This window comes from Aphelocoma coerulescens, chromosome 4 (genome assembly GCF_041296385.1).
Source record: "Aphelocoma coerulescens isolate FSJ_1873_10779 chromosome 4, UR_Acoe_1.0, whole genome shotgun sequence".
Lineage (NCBI taxonomy): Eukaryota > Metazoa > Chordata > Aves > Passeriformes > Corvidae > Aphelocoma > Aphelocoma coerulescens.
Genome location: NC_091017.1, coordinates 46,925,785 through 46,946,927, shown reverse-complemented (window position 1 = coordinate 46,946,927; position 21,143 = coordinate 46,925,785). Strand labels below are relative to the sequence as shown.

The 21,143-nt window shown below is 37.4% G+C and overlaps 1 protein-coding gene across 29 annotated transcripts in view; it reads left to right on the top strand.

The window, feature by feature from the left end:
* SORBS2 (sorbin and SH3 domain containing 2) overlaps positions 1–7,685 on the top strand; it is a 208,262-nt gene extending 200,577 nt beyond the window's left edge. For all 29 annotated transcript variants that reach the window (XM_069013875.1, XM_069013876.1, XM_069013880.1 and 26 more), the window contains 3 exons: positions 1,964–2,013; positions 4,786–4,892; positions 5,654–7,685. In XM_069013875.1, the coding sequence (XP_068869976.1) occupies positions 1,964–2,013; positions 4,786–4,892; positions 5,654–5,715 (219 nt within the window). In that variant the 3' untranslated portion in view covers positions 5,716–7,685. The remainder of the gene's footprint in view (positions 1–1,963; positions 2,014–4,785; positions 4,893–5,653) is intronic.
* The last annotated feature ends 13,458 nt before the right edge of the window (positions 7,686–21,143 follow it).

Below are 21,143 nucleotides of genomic sequence, written 5' to 3'. Positions count from 1 at the left end.
ACTTCACCCTATTTCTCCAAGACTGTAATTTTGTCAAAAGATTGTTTTCTCTGAGGCAATAACAGAGTTGAAAATCATGAGTCGCCTTGATTCTTATTATCTATTTCTACTTAATTAATTAGCTATAGAGCATTTTATGAAGCATATGCAGAAAAAGAAGATAATACTAGCCTACCCAGTTTCTTCCCAGCTTGGTACTATGTTCAACACATTAAATCATTTGTAGCATTGTTTAGGACTTTTACTTCCATTGTGTATAGGAAAAGTCCTTAACCTTGGTTGAGTTCTTTTGCATCTCTGACTATCTTTGGCATTCAGCTCAGTTACAGACCTGATGAAAGATTAGCAGCAAGTAAGGTCAGATTCCAGTCTAAATACAAAGCATTCTGACTATTCTCTTGCTTGACAAGCCAGCCATTGAAGGAGGTTTACTGAGAACTGTTTAATTTGCAATCTTTATTGTTTATTCTTTGGTAAAAATTATCCATCTTTCTTGTACACTGGCAGAGGAGAGTTAAGTGAGGGAGAGAAGACAGTAAAGAGTATAAACAATTTTTTTTTTCTTTGAACTCTTTCCCACCTAGCATTCAATAATATGAATTTAAAAAAAAAAACAAATCTCTGATCTACCTGCCTGCATATTTAGGCACCTTTTAAAATTTATACTCTATAGAGTCTAAAGTACAGACTGTTCACAATATTTTCTGCACGTATTCATAGAAACTGCTGAAAAGAAATTTAACTAATTTCATCTGGAGATGTTGAGAGAGAAAGGGGGGGAAAAAACCTAACAAACTGCATCCTGTGTTTTTCCATTCAATTTTTGCCATCAGCCTGTGGATTGTTTACTGCTGCCTCCTCTCTTGGAAGACTGTATCATCTTCAGGAGTGATAAAAGAGTGACTGAAATAGTCAAACCAAGAGAGAACCATGGGGCAATAAGACAAATTCCATGGCTTAAAGATCAGATTGCAGTTTACTCAATTCATGAAAGAAAGTGCTATGAGCAATGTTTGATATCCACACTCCCAAAACAGATACGGTTCCCAGACTTGTCTCTACAGCATGACCAGAGGGCATCCTCAGTCAACAGAGAATATGATCCCTGCTCATATCAAGAGCTTTCCCAAGCAGCTGCTCCTGCACTTTCTGGCCCCAGCCAGATTCTAATCAGTATAAGTCAATGACTTTCTAAGCAGGATATGGTTTCTGTAGAAGGTTAGTATTTTTCATTTCCATTGCATCCAGATGTACTGAATATCAGTGGCCAGTAATGCTCCATTAAGAAGGAACATAGTTCCTTTCACAAAGCTTTGCACTGGAAATACAAACTACTTTTTTCTGTTGAAGTGTTAATTGTTATATTCACACAATTAAATGTATTCTTTCAAAAATTTTTTCTGTTCTTTGCCTCCCAACAGCCTGCATGGCTTGAGATGAAACAGAATTAGCTAAAGCATAGCATGTTATGCCTGCCAAGTTAGTACTCTGTGTGTGTAATGTAAATTGGTATGTTGTTCATCTGTGAATATTCTAGATTCTGCCATTATGTATAGGAGATTTTATTTCTGCTTATCTAAAAATATATTTCACCCAAAGAATGTATGATGTTCATCAGTTGCATCTGATTTTTCTAATGTTATTTCTGTTTCACAGTGAAGAGGCAGCAGGGTTCTATTCTAATTTTGTACTGTACTATACTATAAATAGAATGGACTGTTGATGAAGTTCACAGTTTAGTTTTTATTATCACTTCCAAAAATCAGATCTTTAAACATGCCAAGATTCAGTTGTTTGCCATACCTCTTAAGAATTTTTTGTGCGTTGGAAGGGGGGCAGAATGGGCCATGGTTTTACACAAGGTAGAATATGAACTCTTGAGCAACTATGTGTTACACCCCTATCCAACTATTTGGACCTTAAACTGCAAATCTTTATTACATTTCAAATCATTTCATTTCAGCCACAGCGCCCTGTGCTTTCTCATGAAAACATACACAGTGGGGGGGAACCGTAAGTATACTTCTTGTCTACTAAACCAAAACCTAACATTTGAGCAACAGCCAGCATATCATCAGATAATTTTTTAACTTGCCAAGTACAATTATGAAGAGATTTCACAGATTTATAGATAACTGCATGATGTAGGAAGATGTCCAAGAAGGTCCCAGAGGGCAAAGCCTTATTTGTTTAATTTTACATTCAGTGCAGGCAGACATGGCAACTTAACAGTTCTCCATTGTCTATATTTATAGAAGGGATTTTGACTTTTTTTCTTCTCTCCAGTTTTACATCTCAGCAAAATGACAACTACAGATTTAACATTGATTCAACTGATCTGTTCTACTGACTCGATACAATTATTCAGAAACAGTTCTGGATGTGAATAGAGGGAAAAAAAGTAACTTGATAATGTTGATCACAGGAACGCAGGCTCACTCATTTTGGTGTGATTTACAAGTGCAATTCAAATATGAGATACAAGAAAGCTATTCTGAAAACTGGAGAGGAAGCTAGAACTCAAGTCTTATTTTGACAAACATTGTAAGTGCTTGGGATATTTCAGTACTGGCTGTTAAAATGCAAGTTTAGTGCAAGATTGTTTCAAGACTTCCCTCCCGCCGCCAGTCTTGCACTTGGGTTCTGCTTCAGTGATCGCTGAAACCAGTAGCCATTCTTCCTTTAGCATCAGAGCACTTCAGCACATGCCCTTGTGAAAGCATTCTTCATAAAATGTAGCTAAGGTGTAATGTCTAAAAATATTTTTATTAAGTTTTCCTTAGTCATTTGAAGATAGAAATGAGGGGCAAAAAATTACCAAATACCTATACCACAGATAAATAATTAGATTTGGATATTTAGTCTCTCTAAAACCACAAGTTGCTTTTGGTATTGTTGAGTGTACTGGAGCACCTAACTCAGTTTTGAAAGCAATAATTGTCTAATTCGTTTTGTTCAATACAGTATAAGTATTTCATGACTAAAATAATTTATTCCTAAAATTAGAAATACATTTAAATGGCCAACTAACCATTCTTTCTCTTGAATATGTTTTCTGTCAGTATTGTAAATGCTAGTAGAGTTTTCATACTGAAGAAAGTCTTAGATTAGCATAGAGAGAATGAAATTACTACAAAGGAATTTTTTAAATGGATTATCTATAAATGACTAAGATTCAGTTTCTGAGGTACAAAGAGAGCTAATTGGGAAGTTCTTGTTACTGTACTTGAGTAAGTAATTGGCTTGAATCCTATTCATGACACATTACATCTGCAAATCCTGTCCCCTTGGAAGCTGCATTTAATTATTTTTTGGAATATCACCATAGCTCTGCTTTCCTGGAATGATGATAAGCATAACAGAAAATATTATTATTGCAACTTAGTTTTTTGCACAGATTGTTCTTACTCCTGCTACACAAATTACTAAAGGTAATTGCTTAAACAACCAGTTTCTTTCCATTTTGTTAGTAAAACTAAAATATTAAAATAGATTTTTGGGGCTTGGGAAGATACTGACAGTCACGAGAATTTTTTTTTTTCTTGGAACATTGTCTTCTTTTCTAATCTCCAAACCAGTAATGTGAAAACTAAGTATAGTTTATTCAAGACAACCATCATTAAACTAAACCTAGCACCATTGTGTATATAGGATTTTCACATTGGGCTTTCAGGAGTAGGAGTTTTTTACTAAAATAAACACCTTATTTAAGCCATGGAAACTTAGCCAGAATGATAAACATATCAATGGGCAAGCTATCCTGTTTTTACTGGGTAAAGCGTAATAATGGCATTAAGGTTTAAAATTCAGTGAACTGTTTAAGAGAAAAGAATGGATACCATTATGTTTTGATTCAGCATTCTGAAATTAAAAATATTTCCTTTTCACAATTTCTGCAGTTTCACCCTGCTTCTTTATACACAGTCAGTCATATCTGAGGCACAGTTGCTTAGAAATAAAAGGGCAATTCTGACTTTGCAGGACTCACGGGCTTGTGCAGCAATCTTCCTGTCAGCCCAAGAACACCTTCAGTTCCCCCTAGTGAGAGTGGATTCTTTCAATTCAAAGAATTTCAATTAAAAGCTGGCAAGGAATGAAAGACAATGCATTTAGTACTTGCACACCACTTGCCATTTATCCTGCAATCTGCAGTCCTGGTCAGGTGGAGAGGCACATTCAGGGTTTGAATATTGTTTGAGTTTCCATCCATATGTACTCTGATTTGATTCAAGCCTCTGCCTCACTCTCAGAGATAGATGGGGCTTATCTGTGTAGCCGCTGATGAGCCCAGGGTCGTCCACCAGCCACAGTGACAGTGTGTGTGAGCAGCTGTCCTGGGTACCCTCACTTGTGCTGAGTTACTGGCTTCACAGAGCTTAAAGGCAGAAGCACAGTTTTAGGTGCTGATCACAGAAGGTTACAGAGCTAGCACATCTGGACTCTCCTTTAGCAGTGCTCTGTTTGGTGACTGAACTATAACATAGCACTAAAATTCAAAAAAAAAAAAAAATCTGAAAAAAAAAGTCTGTTTTTGAAACAACTGGTTGAGGAGCCATCAGGCTTGCCTTGAAACCCAGACTTTAGTGTCCTTGAGTTACCTTTCTAATGAAAGTTTTATTTACTATAAGTTCCTAACCCTCAAGTCCACCAGGCAAAAAAAAAGTCCTTTTCTGCTCTACTTGCAAGAAGTGTTTCTTCTTAATTGTTTAAACCATCTTCTTTACTTGAGCAAAAGTGCAAGGAACTCTTACTTCTTTTTAAAATGCATCATTTGTCCTATTTAAGGTTTCAGGCTCTATATAACTATACTCCTAGGAACGAAGATGAATTGGAGCTCAGAGAGGGAGATGTCATTGATGTGATGGAAAAATGTGATGATGGATGGTTTGTGGGTATGTTTTAATTTGGTTGCTTTCTTCTTTCCCCCCGCCCCAACCTTTGCTGTCTTCTTTGTGTAGTGTCTTTTAAACAACCTGATATTTGGCATTTAGTGTAATAAACTTGAACCTGGCTTTATCAGGAGAAATCCCAACCAAAATCCACTGAAATTAGCAGGTGATTTCGCACTTTTGTCTTTTAAAATTGATAGATGCAAATTGGCACATACCTCCAGATTGTTGTATAGCATTGTTGTCATTTGTGACACAGAAGGGACTATGTATTACTTCTCTCTTTATAAAGGCCAGGTAACTTAAAACTTACACAAATACGTGTACAGCACTGACCACTTGTGAAACCCAAGTATTACTGAACAAACAACAATTTCATAACCAGGCCTAGATAAGGTGGCTTAATCATTTCATAAACCCTCATGCACACAACAGCTAACTTAATCATCTGACTAGTCCTTAATACTTCAAAAATTCAAATTATTTCAATAGACTTGATGTCGTTGAAATTAAATTATTTCTATGTACCAAGAATTTTAGCACAGCTTTTAATCAGACCTAACAATTTAATCAAATATGCCTCTTCATTTGCATTTTGCTTCCTGCAGTTATACTTTATTAAACCTCACAACTAAAATTATATAGTGTAAGGAACTGTAGAACTTTCTGTTTGTGCAATATGAAACATAAAAATTTTAAGGCCATGCTTACATAGTGATTTTCTGTTGTTATTCCCATCTTTCATCTATTGCTTCTAATTTCAGGAACCTCAAGAAGAACCAAATTCTTTGGTACTTTCCCTGGAAACTATGTCAAGAGGCTGTGAAATTTTTTTTTCTACTTATTTATGCTGCATCTCTGCAACACATCTGCATAAAGCTGCTAGAAAACATGCTACGCTGGCCTTCTGTTTTCTTGCTTGCAGTCTCAGATAGAGGCCATCTAGTTCATCCTCATCCCATCCCACCCGCCAAACCGTTCCAGCAGTATTACAGCAACGACCACAGTGTGAATAACTAAGCTTTTCTGAGACAAGAGGAATCATTTCAACATTGAAATACTCCCTGCTTTAAAGTCTTTTCATGTGAAACACAATAGGAAAAGCCTGATGACAGGTACACAGATGAGTTGCCATGGGGGTTAGGGGGGGGGGAAGGGGGAAAAAGTATTCTTGGTTTGAACATTTGTGGTACTACCATGAAGTCTGGTGGGATTTTTTTCAGCATGCATGTAATACAGGGGAAAGTTGCTGTTTACTATTTTTTAAAAAATTGATTTTACACATTCTTATTAGCTTGGCAGCATTTGTTGCTTCCACATTGCTGTGTCACGGGTTTGCCTATTGTACTGGTTTACAGTGTATGACAAACTATAATATAGGTTTTTTGCCTGCACTTGTATGCTGTAACAAATGCACAGTGATTGTAAAATCTCAAGCAAGCAAAGTGAAAAATGGAAGAACTGCAAGTGTTCTGAACGGGTGCAATGGTATTGGCTAAATCTTTTTTCTTTTTTTCCCTAATGAAAAACTGTAGTAAACCTGTAGTGTTTTCTGTTAAAAGGTAAGAAGTGCAAAAGGCACAAAGACCTGGGAAAGAGGACTTAAGGAAGAGACAGACAATGCTGTAAGCATAGACAATAATAATGTGCTACTGATGTCTGATATTAAATGGTTGTAATCAAAATGTTGTAATAGTAAGCAACATGAAGTGTAAGAGGTTAGTGTTTTTACTTATCAGGAATTTAAAGAAGCAGGAAGTAAACAGTGTTAGTGCAAAGGGTTGTTGGGTTTTGGTTTTTTTCTTTCCTAACATAGCCACCTGAAAAATATTCACAAGCATCATGTACTGATTTATTTCACTATATATGTGTATGTATGTTAATGAAACCCAAGTTACACATTCTTTTTAGGAATTTAGACAGAACAAAAAGTCACAAGTATTAAAACCGATATATTTTAGAGGTGTTGGGTTGGTTTTTTTTCTGAATGAAACAAGTGTTTGAAAACATACATTTTCCATAAGCAAAGGTAAGCATAAATAGCAAATGACATTAAGGCACAGTATGATAATGGCTATGGCTTTATAAAAACAAAAATTCAGATCTGGTTTCTTTGGCACCTTATAGATGGCAAAAGCTTCTGCTGCATTTTTCATGGGTAAAGGATCAAAATTATCAAAATGTACGTAGTCTCTGTAGCATTTTGTACATAAGTTTTCTTTTTTGTACAGAGCCATTTGGTTGTTGATTTTTAAAAAATTAAGTTTCTTATTTGCCCTCTTCACATACAGAACATTTCAATGTGTTTTTCTTTTCTTGCTCTGTTTACCATAAGCACATCTGGATAGTGCAATTCTGTAAGATAGCATTTTATGCAAAATTTTATTAATTAAAATATGGTTTACCAGCCAAATCTAAATGTACATATGTCTTTATTACTGAGAAAGGTCATTAAGGCAAAGGTAAAGAAACATCTTTGTGCAGCATACCTTTATTATTGCAGATTTCATGGCAAAAGCTTTATATTCAAAGGCTTTCAATTTTAAACTAGGTCTGCATGCAGCTTTGCTGTGAGATTAATACTATCTTTGATGCCATTTATGATTGAAGACTTAAATATCTGTTGCCTGTGATATTTAAAAAGTACTGTTTCTACTCTGTATCTGATTTTAGAAAAATGCAGGTTTTTCATACCTGGCTTTCAGGTAACTGACTTTGAATTCCTACAAGCAAAAGGTCTCTGTGGTTTTTTTTTTCTTGAATAGACTTCTAATAAATTTTGCTTGGAGTACAAAACTGTTTCCCCCATCATTTTTCCAAATACATGTAACTTACCAGTTAAGTATTGCAAAGTGCTTAACTCTTCAAGCCTATATGCAAATAGTTACACCTTGTACTTACACACCCCCCCCCCCCCCCCCCCATCAAGCATACACCAGTTATGTATATGGGCAACTAGCATTGCCCACACAGCTCTCAGTTGGTCCACTTCTGTGTCATCCCTGAAACACCTGAATGCAACGTTAGGGACTTCCTGCATAGAGTGTTCCAATTTACGATGATTTTTCTCTTGCCAGAACCACCCTTCACACAGAAGCACAAAGATAAAACACACAATGGTAAACCCTTTATACATGCCAAAAGTTCCTACCTCCTAATTCTTCAACAAAACCAAAATGAGAACTCCCATGTAAAATGACAGCATAGGAACGAAAATTAAGGAAAACACTGGTGTTTTTGAGGAACATTTTACACTTGGGACATCTCTGTCTGGCAAGGAAAAATTGTCCAAAAAACACTTGGAACAAGAAGCAAAGCAGGTTCTGGGTTTTGGGTGGGGATTGTGTTGGGTTTTTTGTTGAATTTTTTTCACTGCCTGGTAGCACAGTTACTGCTGGTGCCTCAGAGTAGCTCTTCAGCATGCCACACTGGCCATTCCTGCCAGGCTGCTTCTTCCCAAACGCTGCACACAGTGGACTTCTACCACTAGAGAATCCAGTACAACAGCAACCTGCATTTGGACAGGACTAATCCATTTCCTCAAGTCTGATTTATGCTCAGTTTTGTCTTTACAATTGCTGAGCTGGAAAACAGTCTTCTATAAAAACTAGCCTAATTACGCCAGCTGGTTAGTATAGGCCTACTAATATAAGGAAATTCTGGATAGTTAAGGGTCTGAGTGGTTAAGGGGTGAAATCGAATCCTCTGCTAATTGCAAAGTGGATGAAAAAGGGGAAGATGTAGGCCATTGTAGTGAGAATAGCAAGTCGTCGACACTTCAGGAGAAGATTGTAGTCTTAATGTTTTAGTTAAAATGTAAAGAAATATTTAAGTATATCCAGGTAAACCAAACATACTCAATTCTTCTAAGTCTGCTGAAATCCCAACTACACTATTTAAGGAACAAACAAAGGATTTTTTTTTTGTTTCCTTGTATAAGCCCCTATAAAATCATGAAGGACACCCTACAGGACTAGGTGGTGCTTTGTCCTAAAAGCCAGAGCAAGAGAGACCTGGAGAATTAGAGGCCAGCCAGTTAATATCTAGGAAAAGATGAAAAAAGATCAATTAAAAGCCTCAGATATTCACTGATTTTTCTGGAAAATTATTTACCAAACCAACTTCCTTTTCTCTTGTCAGCATACTTCTTGATTTCTGTTAGAAATTTCTTTTAATGCTATTTTATATTTTTAATTTCTATTAGAATTTCTTTTAATGAGTTGGCAGCTGGGTTTGCAGACTAAGGAAAGTCAGTGCCAGTGCAATAAAATCAAGTCTGTTGCAGAGTTGCACTACATTACAGACAAATAGGTAATATAACCACAGCATCCCTAAAACCCAGTTGAACTCAGTGCCTACCCTGCAGTGAATATATTTGCTGTCGAGGCAAAGACTTCCTAAAACAAGCAAGCCCATAACATACCAACAAGCCAGGGAGACTAATGCATGAGCAGTTCAGAGTAGTGATCTATGTCCCAAACTAAGCAAAGGGTCACCCTAGCAGGTCTCACATTCTGTCACCCGCGCCAAAGCAAAGCACGGTGTCATTCTGCGATGCGTGGTATTTACTAGTTGCCTTTTAAATGCTGATATACAGAACCCCGACAGGAACACGAGGTGCTTCCTGTGCATTTGAAAAAGCAGTGCATGAGCCCATGGGAAGCTGGAAACATGAAGTCAGTAGCTCTAGAAAGACCTTAGGTCATTGCTAAGTATAGTCCCTTACAGCATTAATAGTTACAGGGTGAAACCCTGCCTTTGCTCCAGCTAACAGCAAACTCCTTTGAATTCAACAGATCCCACAGGACTGGTAATAATTTCTGTGTTAACTTGAAACTAAAATCGCACAAGAGAGAAGCATGAGAACAACTGAATGTCCAGTTTGGGTTGGTTTTATTATATTGAAAAGTATGAGTGCATGCAGAGACCAGAAACCACTTCTTTAACTGCTTCCCCAAACAGAGCTGAGCAGATAGCTCCCATTTTTAGTACCTAACTGACAAGTTAGCTTTAAAAAAAATCAGGTTTTTTTCAAACACGGTTTTATCCATCAGAAGCCCTTCATACAACCAGCAAATATCAATCAGACCAATACCTGAATCTATCCATTTTACAGAACGGGGAACTGCCAGACCAACACAATGGAAATTGGCACCTTATCTGTACAAAATAAATAGGGATGCTGAATTTAATAAGACTTTCTTCTGCAACTTTATGGATAATCAATCAACACCATGCCATTTTGTTGACTGGATGAAAAAAATGCCATTTTACTTTTATCCTCCCTGTAATGGCCAGATAGTTAAGCTCCCAAATCCTCGCTAAAAATTGCCCAATAGAATCTATTGTTCTCATCAACACAGTGAAGTCATATTCCTTTGAAAATTAAAAATATTTTTACACATATCTATGCAGAATATGACAGAAATCCACTGAAACAAAAGAATGAATTAATTCTTGCTTGCACCTCCCTGAGTCAGAAACAATTTAGGCCAAAGAAGGTGATACTGGTGACTGCTAGGCTCTCATATATGGGTTATGTGTCACCTCTGAAACAAACAAAAAAAAAATAGCAGAAGCTTCTAGTTATTATGGGGTGATGAAACCAGGGAAGAACCTGAACAATCCAGCAGGTACAACTTCTAGTGCAAATGTGCTGTAAACAGTTACACTGCGCAGCTGCACCCAGGACTCCCAGCTCCTGTTTCATTTGTATCAATAAGAATCCCATTCCTAATATATGTATTAAGAAATATGCCTTTTGATATTTAAATTTTGTTTCCTTGGGTCACAACGGAGAAAAGTTTTGTGGTAACAGGTTGTTTTATACTACAAAAAAGTAGAAAGCATTCTTATCAAAATAGCTTTAATGCCTATAACAACTATCCCATACCAATTTTTTGAGAAACCTTTGTATCATGATGTCACATCTAATTACAAATCAGGAGCACAGAGGGTTCCATTACATCAGAATGGCATTACATCACAAGTGACACCAGGGCAGGGAGGGGGGGAAGTGTTGACTGACAACCAGAAATGCGTTGCTATCCTCAATACAGACACTCACATCTGAAAAATTTGTGTTTCTTGCTGCCCACACAAATAACAAACTTAGAAGCCATTATTTCATCACCCACATAAACAAATAGCAAAGTAATCCTCCTACATTTTCCATCCATCAGATGAATCAGTAAACCACTTTAAAAACATCCCAAGAATAATCTAATTATTTATTTCTACCAGTAAAGAATTACCAGAAAATTACACGCAGTGGCTCTTGATACTTGCCTCCAAAAGGAGGGGCTTCTCTCTCACAAGCCTATGTTTCCCTTTGCAAGAGAGGGCCTGGTATTCATGTGTGTCCACTTTGGGGGCCAAGATCTATCTCCAAGTGACTGGAAGAGTTGCTATTTATCTATCTTAAAGGATCTGGTCCTTTCAGATTGTTTTGGCCATCTAACATTAATATAAAATGGAGTAATTTTATCTCAAGACTTTCTACAAGTGCCACTTAAGAACCAAAGAAATAAACTGCTCTATTAAAATAATCAAGCCTACAGTCATTTGCACTGAGATTTTTTTCCCTCACCCTTGAGTTAAGCCTACAAGTGAAACTAGCGCTGCGGATGGGGAACGCTGAGGAGACTGAACATGTTGTTCTAAGTGGGTCATTGCACTGCTTCTGTCACTGTGATTTGCTAGATAAACCCCAAGCATGCAGTGACCCAACTCATGCTTCCCTGAGTTAGTGCTCCAAACTGTAACGTGAAACATGTACAAATACCAGCTGGTTTAATACCCGCCAGAGGCTTTTCTTACACTACCACAGATTCATCTGTTATAGATAGGGGGGTTTTTTCACACGTAACTGGAAGTATTTGAACAGGTGAGAATGAGCCCTTCCCTCCTTGCACCATAAAAGAGGACAAATGAATGTGCCCAGTACGTCTGGGGTAGTAGAGAGCAATATTTATATGCCATGGAAGAGTTCAAGGAACTATTTATAGATTCATTTCATCTGCTCCTGCAGCCAGCTCTGAGGTACGAGACATAAAGCAGCACACAACACACTCTGAAGCAGAAAGTATGAAAGTCATATGCCATCAAAACCACAGGGAAACATCCAGGACACACAAAAGAACCCTCTGCTAGCCACCAATCCATACTTACATTCTGAAACAAGCATACTACTACAGAGGGGTGCAAAATTTTTGTACCTACCACTTCAGTCAAAAGGAGTTTTAAAGAAGAGTGGTCAAAGAAAGAAATTGGCCCAAACCTACATCAGCATCAGATAAGAATTTCTGATCATCACAGCTTTAATTACAAAACTTCTGGGGTTTACGCTGTTACAGAAAACTGACTTTTCAGTTGCACACATCACTGATAAATTCTGTGGGCAGTACCCTGAAATTACTGCTAACTATCCAAACTTTCTCCGTTCTTTGCAATACACACTTCCTTTGTTTATCTATTTCATTTTAGGGTCACAAACAGAGCAAGCCTCGAGACAAGAATCCTCAAGGCAAAAAACCTGCAACTTATTTGTACAGCATTCATGCTAAGATAGCCTTGGTCCTTTAAGGTCTTGACCATTGCTTTAATGCAAGGGGGAAAAACCACCACTAAATTAAAATAAGTCGTGTCACTTATAGACATACCTTCACAGATATATCCTGTACCTCAGATACAGAAACAGCAGATGTTTCAACCCCCTCCACTCAAAAAAACAAACAAACAAACAAACAAACAAAATGAAACAAAGAATCCAAACCGAACAAACAAACCAAAAAGAAACCCCTAAAACCACAACAAAACACACCAAAATCAGAAAGGTGCGGTGGTTACCAGTGGAGAATGATACCCCAAATACACTGCTATGACACAGACAAGACCAGGGAGAACTGTTTCAGGCCCTAGAAACAGCATACTTGGCCATTTTATGGAGCCAGCCTTGTCAACCTTCTTCCTTCACCACACACATCCTGTGCTTCCATGAATGATAGGTCCCCAGGAAAGCCTTAGGAAGGTTAACTATTACAGTCAAACTAGACTAAAGAGAGAAAAGAGTGTGATCAACAAGGGAAGATACAAATACCTATGGCAAGCCCAAAGAAATTCTCCAGGCTCTATAGGCCTGCCCACCTGGAAGGGCGTGGTTCTAAGCCTGGATGGAAATTTGACCGTCCCGGTTTTAAGCCCAGCTGGAAATTAAGAACCATGCAGCCGCTCGCTCAACCCCCCCATAGCAGTGACCCATCCTACTTTTCCCTCCTGTTCTACCACTCCCTCTCTTCCTGTCAGCTCCAGAGGCAAAGTACTATTGAAAGAAAGCAGACACTCATGGAATATGAAACAATTTACTACTGAAAAATACTGCAATTCTGTTTTATTCCGTTCAAGCTCTCACACTCTGGCTCTTGCCTTATCCAGAGGTCTACAAAAAGACCTCAGCATCCTGACATCATTATTGAAATACAGAACTTCCAAAGATGAAAAGGTCTCCTGATTCAGGCCATAAAACTTTATGTTAGCTAACAGCTCCCACAGGACGTGGACTGGAGTTGGTTAGAAGATCCTGACTTTAAACATTCTGGCGTTCCCTCAAGTGAGAAGACTAGCAAGTTACTTTTAAGCTCTGAGAAGTGCTAAACCAGAAATTGCTGAAATGCAATGGACAGGCAGGAGGGGGGAAAAAACCCCAGTCTTAGGTAGACTATTTTTTTTGCATTTCTGAATACTTTTTAGTTTTCAGGGGTTTCGGTGTTTGGTTTCTTAGGTGATTTTTTTTGGCTGGAGGGAGTTGGTGGTAACGACTGCAAGCAAAACTGTTTCCAGGTCTTTATTTCCAGAGAGATTTTTGTTAGGAGAGTTTACTCACATTTCAAAGCATTACTTGTAAAAACCATTATTTACCTGTCTTCACATTGTAGAATGAGGATTACCCTTTGAAAAGCCATGGAGGAATTTTGGCCTGGATTTCCACAGTACCAGCAAACATCAAGAAAAAAAATTCCCAGCTATGGTATGAACTACATTAACTCCCCACGTGCTGGAGTACAGCAATAGTGGATATAAGAATACTGGTTTTAAGACTCTTTGTGGATATGTGTATCTGACAGTTTTCACATTTACCATTTCATTTATATTTATTACATGTAGATAAAATGTGAAGTTTGTCCTACTTAGGTTTCTTGCTAGTTTTTTCCTTGGTGCAGTTCATTGTTTTTCACAATACAGCCAGTTTTTGCAAATGTTTTCTCAATTCTGTGCATTTACCCCTACATTCACTGAACAGAATCAAGCAAATAGTCCAGTCAGGGCAATGTATGAAATACATAATTAATTACTTTCATTTGGTATTTTCTTTTGCTGATAAGAAACTAATTCAGGGACATGAACAAGCTGCCAGTGTCTTTTAAACGAGCAGAAAGAAATCAAGATAGTAATGGGGAAAATATTTACAGTATTAGCTACATTTAAGCATTCTGCTTGAGTAACTAGAGTGCGTCAGGACCCGAGGACCCAGCTTTGTGGCTAGCTATATTCTGAAGCTGCTAATCTCTGGCTCAGGGCCCACCTTATCCTTAAAACAGAATACAATATTTGTCTTTCAGCTGTTGCCGTTTGTCATGACCCAATAAACATGGCTAGCTCTTCCATAGCAACTGTGGTTAAAATGCTAAACCCAAGCCACAAAGTGAAAGAAAAGCAGATGCTGAATACGGTACTTTCTGGAACATAAGACAACAGTTGTATATTAAAAGACATTCTGATGCCTGCTTCTAAGAGAAAAATACTCGGAAGTTTTGGCACTTGGACTACAAGTGACTGTGACTTAACATGTGATCTCACATGTGATCTCATCATTTGTTTGTGTATGAAGTCTTATCTCTTGGGAGACCACAAAATAGGTCAAGGTATCGATCTAGAGGTTTGACACACGCTTTGAAGAAACACTTGACTGCTCTATAGTTAGAAAAAAGAAATCCATATATTTTTTCAGGCTTAAGGCAGAACGAACTTTTGTTTTCCCTTCCTCCTAAGCCTCCCAGAGGTCTTGGGTCAGTAGACTAACACAGAACAACTGTAAATACCTATTACCAAGGATATCTTTCTCTCACAGACACAAATGCACACAAGCTCATAGACATAGAAAAACCTGTCAAGTACAGTGATACAGAATGAGCCATCGTGGACCACGGTCCAAATCCTATGGTCTCCGGTTGCTTACATGCCTCCAAAAACCTGTAGACAGCCCCAGGGAAACACCAGGCACACTCTCAGTGGCATTCACACAGTTGGAGTACAGTTGCATATAAGCACTTTGCTCTGTTATATTCAAAGAGCCCTATATAAGAGCACTATTTAACAGCCAACGATAAAGGTGTGGTTAAAAAGAACTCCTTAGAATGAAAACTAGGAGAAATTTCAGAAGAAGACACAGACAGGATGAGCAGCTTTGCCTCCCACTTTATTTCTGTCTTTCAAAAATGTATTTTGTAGATAGTCATAGAGTTCCCAGACTTTTATTATCTGTTATTTACAATGTAAGACATTCTTAATACATCAAAAGATAATTTTAAAATTATAGATGGAAAAAAAAATCTTTTAAATCTTAGAACAGGAATAAAGTACAAATCACAATCACACAGGGATAAGTATTTTCTTTTTAACCAAGAAATTACTGGTTTTTTCTTGACACTTCAGATCTTTTTCCAGATGTAAGTTTTACTGACAAAAATATACTAGAAGAAGGGAGAAAACATACATACACACAAGTGTTTCCATGGGGAGGGACATACAATAGAGACAGGATCTTGATTGACAGTTTTACCACTCCAAGCTCTCTCTCGTTCTAATAGTAATTACTCTCTCTAGTAATCTAATAATTACTAGACAAAATGCTATTTCAGAAGCACTGCTACTACCTTATGGGTTCCTCTAGTCACACATGTTATACTATGGATCTATTCTTAGTCTTGAGTTTTGCAAAATTCTCTGCAATTTTTGTTGCACCGAGTGCTACTAAATAGAACCAGCTTATTCTCCAGTAGCAGCACATGTAATCTCAATACATTCATTTTCCTATAACCTTTTATCTTGATTAGTTAAAGAGAAGAAAAATGTTAGTTATAACTGTCATAGAAGGGACATAGCACAGCATTTTGTACCAGTTTTAGTCTATGAATAATGTGAATACAGTAATTCACATCCCATGAATGAGACTTGAACAGCAATTAAAAAATACATGTCTGAAAAGAAAGGATGCAATGTCTAAGCAAGATGTACACAGCAGAAGCTGACTGGGTCGTGTCTGAAACACAGCTGGCCAACAGCTTATAAGTGTCTAAAATTACTTCTATTTGCTAAATTGCAATTTAACACACCCCTTTGGAAGGCCTTATGCTACCTCCCTCACTTCCACTGCCCATTTCCCTGGTCCTAATCACCTTATTTCCTCCAGAAATTCAGAGAGCCTCTTCTTTTCAGCTATTGCCCTGCCAATACTTGACTTGTATCATGCAACCCAGCACAAGAAAAGGTGTATGGTTAGCTACCACTGGCATACTAACAGCATCCAGACATGTTTTGGCCTACACAGTCACAGGCAATAACAATCTAGTGGTAAATGTTTACCTTTTACACTTAAGGTTTGGAAAGAACAAGAGATAAATGTTTTGATGCCACTTGATCTCTTCACTACCCCTTTAGTAAAGATAAGCTTTTCTCTTGAAAAGACACAGTTAAAAGTTTCCAGGTAGCAATAAAGGATTACATAGCTAAATGCATGAAATCACACAATAAATCAAGAAATAGGACGAATTCTTGTAGAAATAAAAAATGAGACTTTGCTTTTAATAGAGGCAGTGCTGGGTGTCTGAAGAGGTATGTTATCGCTCTTGGAGGTACGCTCTTCATTGCACACCTAATGAAGTATTTGGACTGTTTCCTGAATGCTGCTCTGTAATATGCCTCATGAAAGAGGTTCTATAAATCTAACAACTGCTGTGCATTATTTTTTCAGGTAATGTCAAATGGCAAGCACATCAGAGAGTTGTGTAACAGCCAGGTTATGGTGTTCAAAAAATTGTGTAAGTGCCAGCATGTTAATTTATGAAGCATACTGGACTTATCTGCTGGCACAGAGCCTTGCTAACTTCATTCCAACTTTAGTCCTTTGAAATGAGTTTATCTCATTTCCAATGCCAAAATGGGCTTTAACTTTAAACAAAAAAGGCATCAGCTTGCCAAATTTGGACATGACGTTTGACTGCAGCTATTAAAGGGAGCAGAACCACTGATGAGGGAATGAGCTGGAAAGAAAAACAACTCTTTCCTCACTCAGCTTTAAGATTCTCCATCAGAACTTCTACAGGCTGTCAGAACTGAAGGGCAAACCCTTTTCCATACACAACAGGAAAACCCAGCCTCTCAGAAAACATTCAGCTCTCATAAAATTAATTGTGACATTTGAGAAATGCAGCAATTAAGCACAAGAAACCAGTAAAGGCCAACAAATTTCTTTCCTAGTCGCAACCATATCTAACCCCCTGTAAAACAGGCAAAATTGAGATAATATGACAGAAGAGACACTTCAGAAAACCAGTGCAATAATCAGAATCTTAGCAATACAGATTGAGAGCCAATACATGCATATGTCAGTTTGCAAATACTGAGTTGCAAGCAAAGGGTACAGACATGAGTTTTCAAAATTAAGCTGAGCAGTACTTCAATGCCTTAATGTGACATCAGCATCTCGTTCCATTCAATATACTCTTTAGATTTTTTTTTTTTAACTCTAGTTATTGTTTTATAAATGTCCCTAACTCCTCCTTTACACTTTTTGAAAATTAAAAGGAAAACAAGAGGAAAAAAAAAATCACTGCACAAATATCAGGTAAGAAGAAAACCAAGTACATCTGTAATTAAACAACTTTTGAAAACAAAAGATTTCAATTTTTACTTTCAATTTGCTTAGAAGTTTATGAAACAGCTCTGAAACATAGCATTTCACTAAAAAAATTACTTTCCACTTATTGGCTTGTAAATTTAGAACAGATCCTTAATGTGGGCTTTTAAAGGATCTAAGACACCTACTCCTCACTTGCTGAGCAGGAAGCTTCTTGAAAAAAATTGAGGTTTAAGTCTTCAGTTCCTGCAATATTCATGGAATAAATTTACCACCTTTGAAAGTTAAATCATTGGGGAAAAAAAAAAAAACGAAAACTTTCCTGGCTTCCTGAACCTGCACACAAAAATTTAAGAAAATGCTTATCAGTTGCAGTTTGCTACTCAGAACCTAAACAGCAAAGGACCAGAGTCATGTGAAAATGATAACCAAAAGATCAAAATGGGAGGTCAGTTGACCTAAATCACTGCTTCAAAGCATCTACAAAGCTGAGGCAGGCAGGGAGGAGTTGTAGGAATGTCCTTCTCCAGCTCACATGTATTTCCAGCCTAGGAATTTCTAATGCCTGGAAGAGGGGTAGGGTACAAGAGCCCCACTTCTCCCTTCTTTGCCAGAGCCATGAGAAGAATAACAGAGCTGCTTGTCATACCACCTAGGAAAAGCAGAGAGGATTTCTCTCTTGCCAGGAAAAACTAAGGGTACTGCTAATTTGTCAGACATCCACTAACCAAAAGCTGATAAGAAAAGCTCACCAGTATGCAAATTATTAATCATTCCTGTTCCCTAACAATGCCATTAGGAAAAACTACAATCTGTATGTAATCAGTCTTATTGCTTTGGGAACTCTTTTAAAATAAGTCATATTTATTATAAAAAGACTTCCCATGAGTTTTGAAACAGAAAACAGGCTGTGCAGTTCAGAACACTCTGACCTTTCACCTCTGGACATCCAGTTTCAGTACATGCTATTCCACATGTGCAAGTGATTTTCAGGCTCCATTCAGCATCCTAGCCTGTTACTATTTAAACTTCACAAACAGTGGCCTAGTCCAATATAGTTTATTATTATATACACTAAGCTCCAAAGTAAGACAGGAGGTTTATGACTTAAAATGCAGACTCTGAAGTGTTTGGGGTTTTTTGTTTGTTTCTGCCTGTACCAGGGTTTATTCTGTTTCTGCAGCCTGAAACAGAGCACTCCATGAGTTTACAGAAGGATGAATAGGTTTTAAACATTTGCTCCTTAAAACTTTTTTGTTCAACACTCAGCCTACCAAGTTGTCAGGAAATCAACATTTTCTTCCATCAAGACAGGGACATACTGGGAGACAAATTAGAAATTACATCCAAAAATATTCTGATGTGAGGTAAGAAGCATGGCGTTTACTAGCAACATGGAAAACAATGCCATGCCATGGCACAGGAGCTTGATTGTCCAAAGCTAGATAAGTGGCATGGTGTGCAGTGATGGATTTGTGCACCATGCCACTATTCCAATGCCTAACTTGTGACCCCAGATCCCAAATCTAAAAGAGGTGAGGGACACAAAGGAATTTCACACAGCTTCCCCCTCCCTTCAATTTTTGGGGGAGGAGGCAGGTGGAAAAGAGTAGTTGCACTCTTTCAGATTGCATTGGCTAGAAAAATAACATTTGGAACAAAAATCAAATGAAATATCAACCTGGAAAGCAAAATTCTGCTTCAAACATTTGGGTAGTCATACTGTAAACCAAAAGACTACATTATGATTCTGAGGAGGCTAGTTTATACATAAATTCACAGCACAACCATTAAATTCAGAGAGTGTATATTTGCAGGTAAAAAAAGGTGCAATGCCAATGATCTTACAGTACAACAAAACAAGAAAATCTATTAAAAATACTTGTTTTCTTATATGAAAGCTTCAATGGTGCAAAGAAAAGAAAGAGGAAATGGCACACTGCTTTGTATTTACAAAAATATTTTTCATAGCTACAACTATTACGACAGAAAATATGATGCCCTAGAATCAGAGAGACAAAAAGAAAATGTTCTTTACTTTACTGAAAGGAATATACCTTTGTCAAGTGGATAAAAGACTCTGGCTTCAGTCGAGCTCAGCTGGGCATTTTGGTCTAGTATGTAAAAACGGAAGTGCTTTAGGTAGATAAACCAAAAAAAAAGTACACATACTATGTAAATGGGTGAAGGACTTTCTTAAAAGCAGCCACTGAAAAGAAACTGGGAAACAGCCTTATGTGGCAAGCATCAAGTATTGCCTGACTTGATTTTTTTATTGTTTAATTTACTTGATTTTATTATTTTTCTTTCCCCTCTCTAATTACAAAGAGGGAAGGAAAAAAAAAGAAAAAGCTGAATCTGGGGAATATCAATAAAACAGGATCTAGCAATTGCTCTCCAGAGCAACAGCACCTTGGAGAGCAAGTCACCCTTCCAGTAAATCAGGCAGAAAAAAATTACTCCTTGAGCAAGAGTTCAGCATCATATATGCATATGATTTCCACTGAAACTGGGAGCAATCACCTGCCTAGTAAAAGGTCAAACCTACCCTGCCCTTACATATATCTATCAAGATGTGTAAGGCCGTATGAGCAAATCTCAGTATAGTATAGAAACATGAACAAGTTTTACAGACACTTAAGCAATCCCAAACTTGGGTTTCTTAAAAAAAATGAACAACAACCAAATAAAAAACTCCACACCCAAAAAGTAAGCCTGCACATTAAGATATAAATCGATAACTTAATAATGGTAATTTGAAAGGAATCTCTCCAGTGAACAAGTTATACAAGCATAACTTTTGACACTGGAAACTCAGAGCTTGATTATAATGTTTGACCTGACACTGAAATTTTTATATTTCAAAATTATTTTCTACTAAAGTGCATTGCAGGATTCAATATTTGAGATTTCCAGTTTTCAGAGAAAAAGAAAATGCAAATTGCACACAAAAGAACTCTTTAAATGAGTACATCTAGTATGTTATTCATTCCCAGCTACAAATCAAAACACACTACAGGATTCACTAGGAAAAGAGGAGCAGAAAAAGAGTACCAAACATGCAAGGCATTTTAACTCAAAACAGATAATCAGGAAAGAGGAGAAAAGGTAAGAAACTGAAGTACTACTTGGTGATAAATTCTGACCTTGAACACACACAATGTAGTCAGGATGAACCATATAGTGGCAATACATTGAAGGCATGTACTGAACCAATCTCAAAACATGTTAGGACATACCAGAGTATATACACTACTCATAAGGAATGAGAGGATTTTTTTTCTCAACTTCAAAATATACAGAAAGTATTTGAGCTACCAAGACTAAGATACCACTGACCT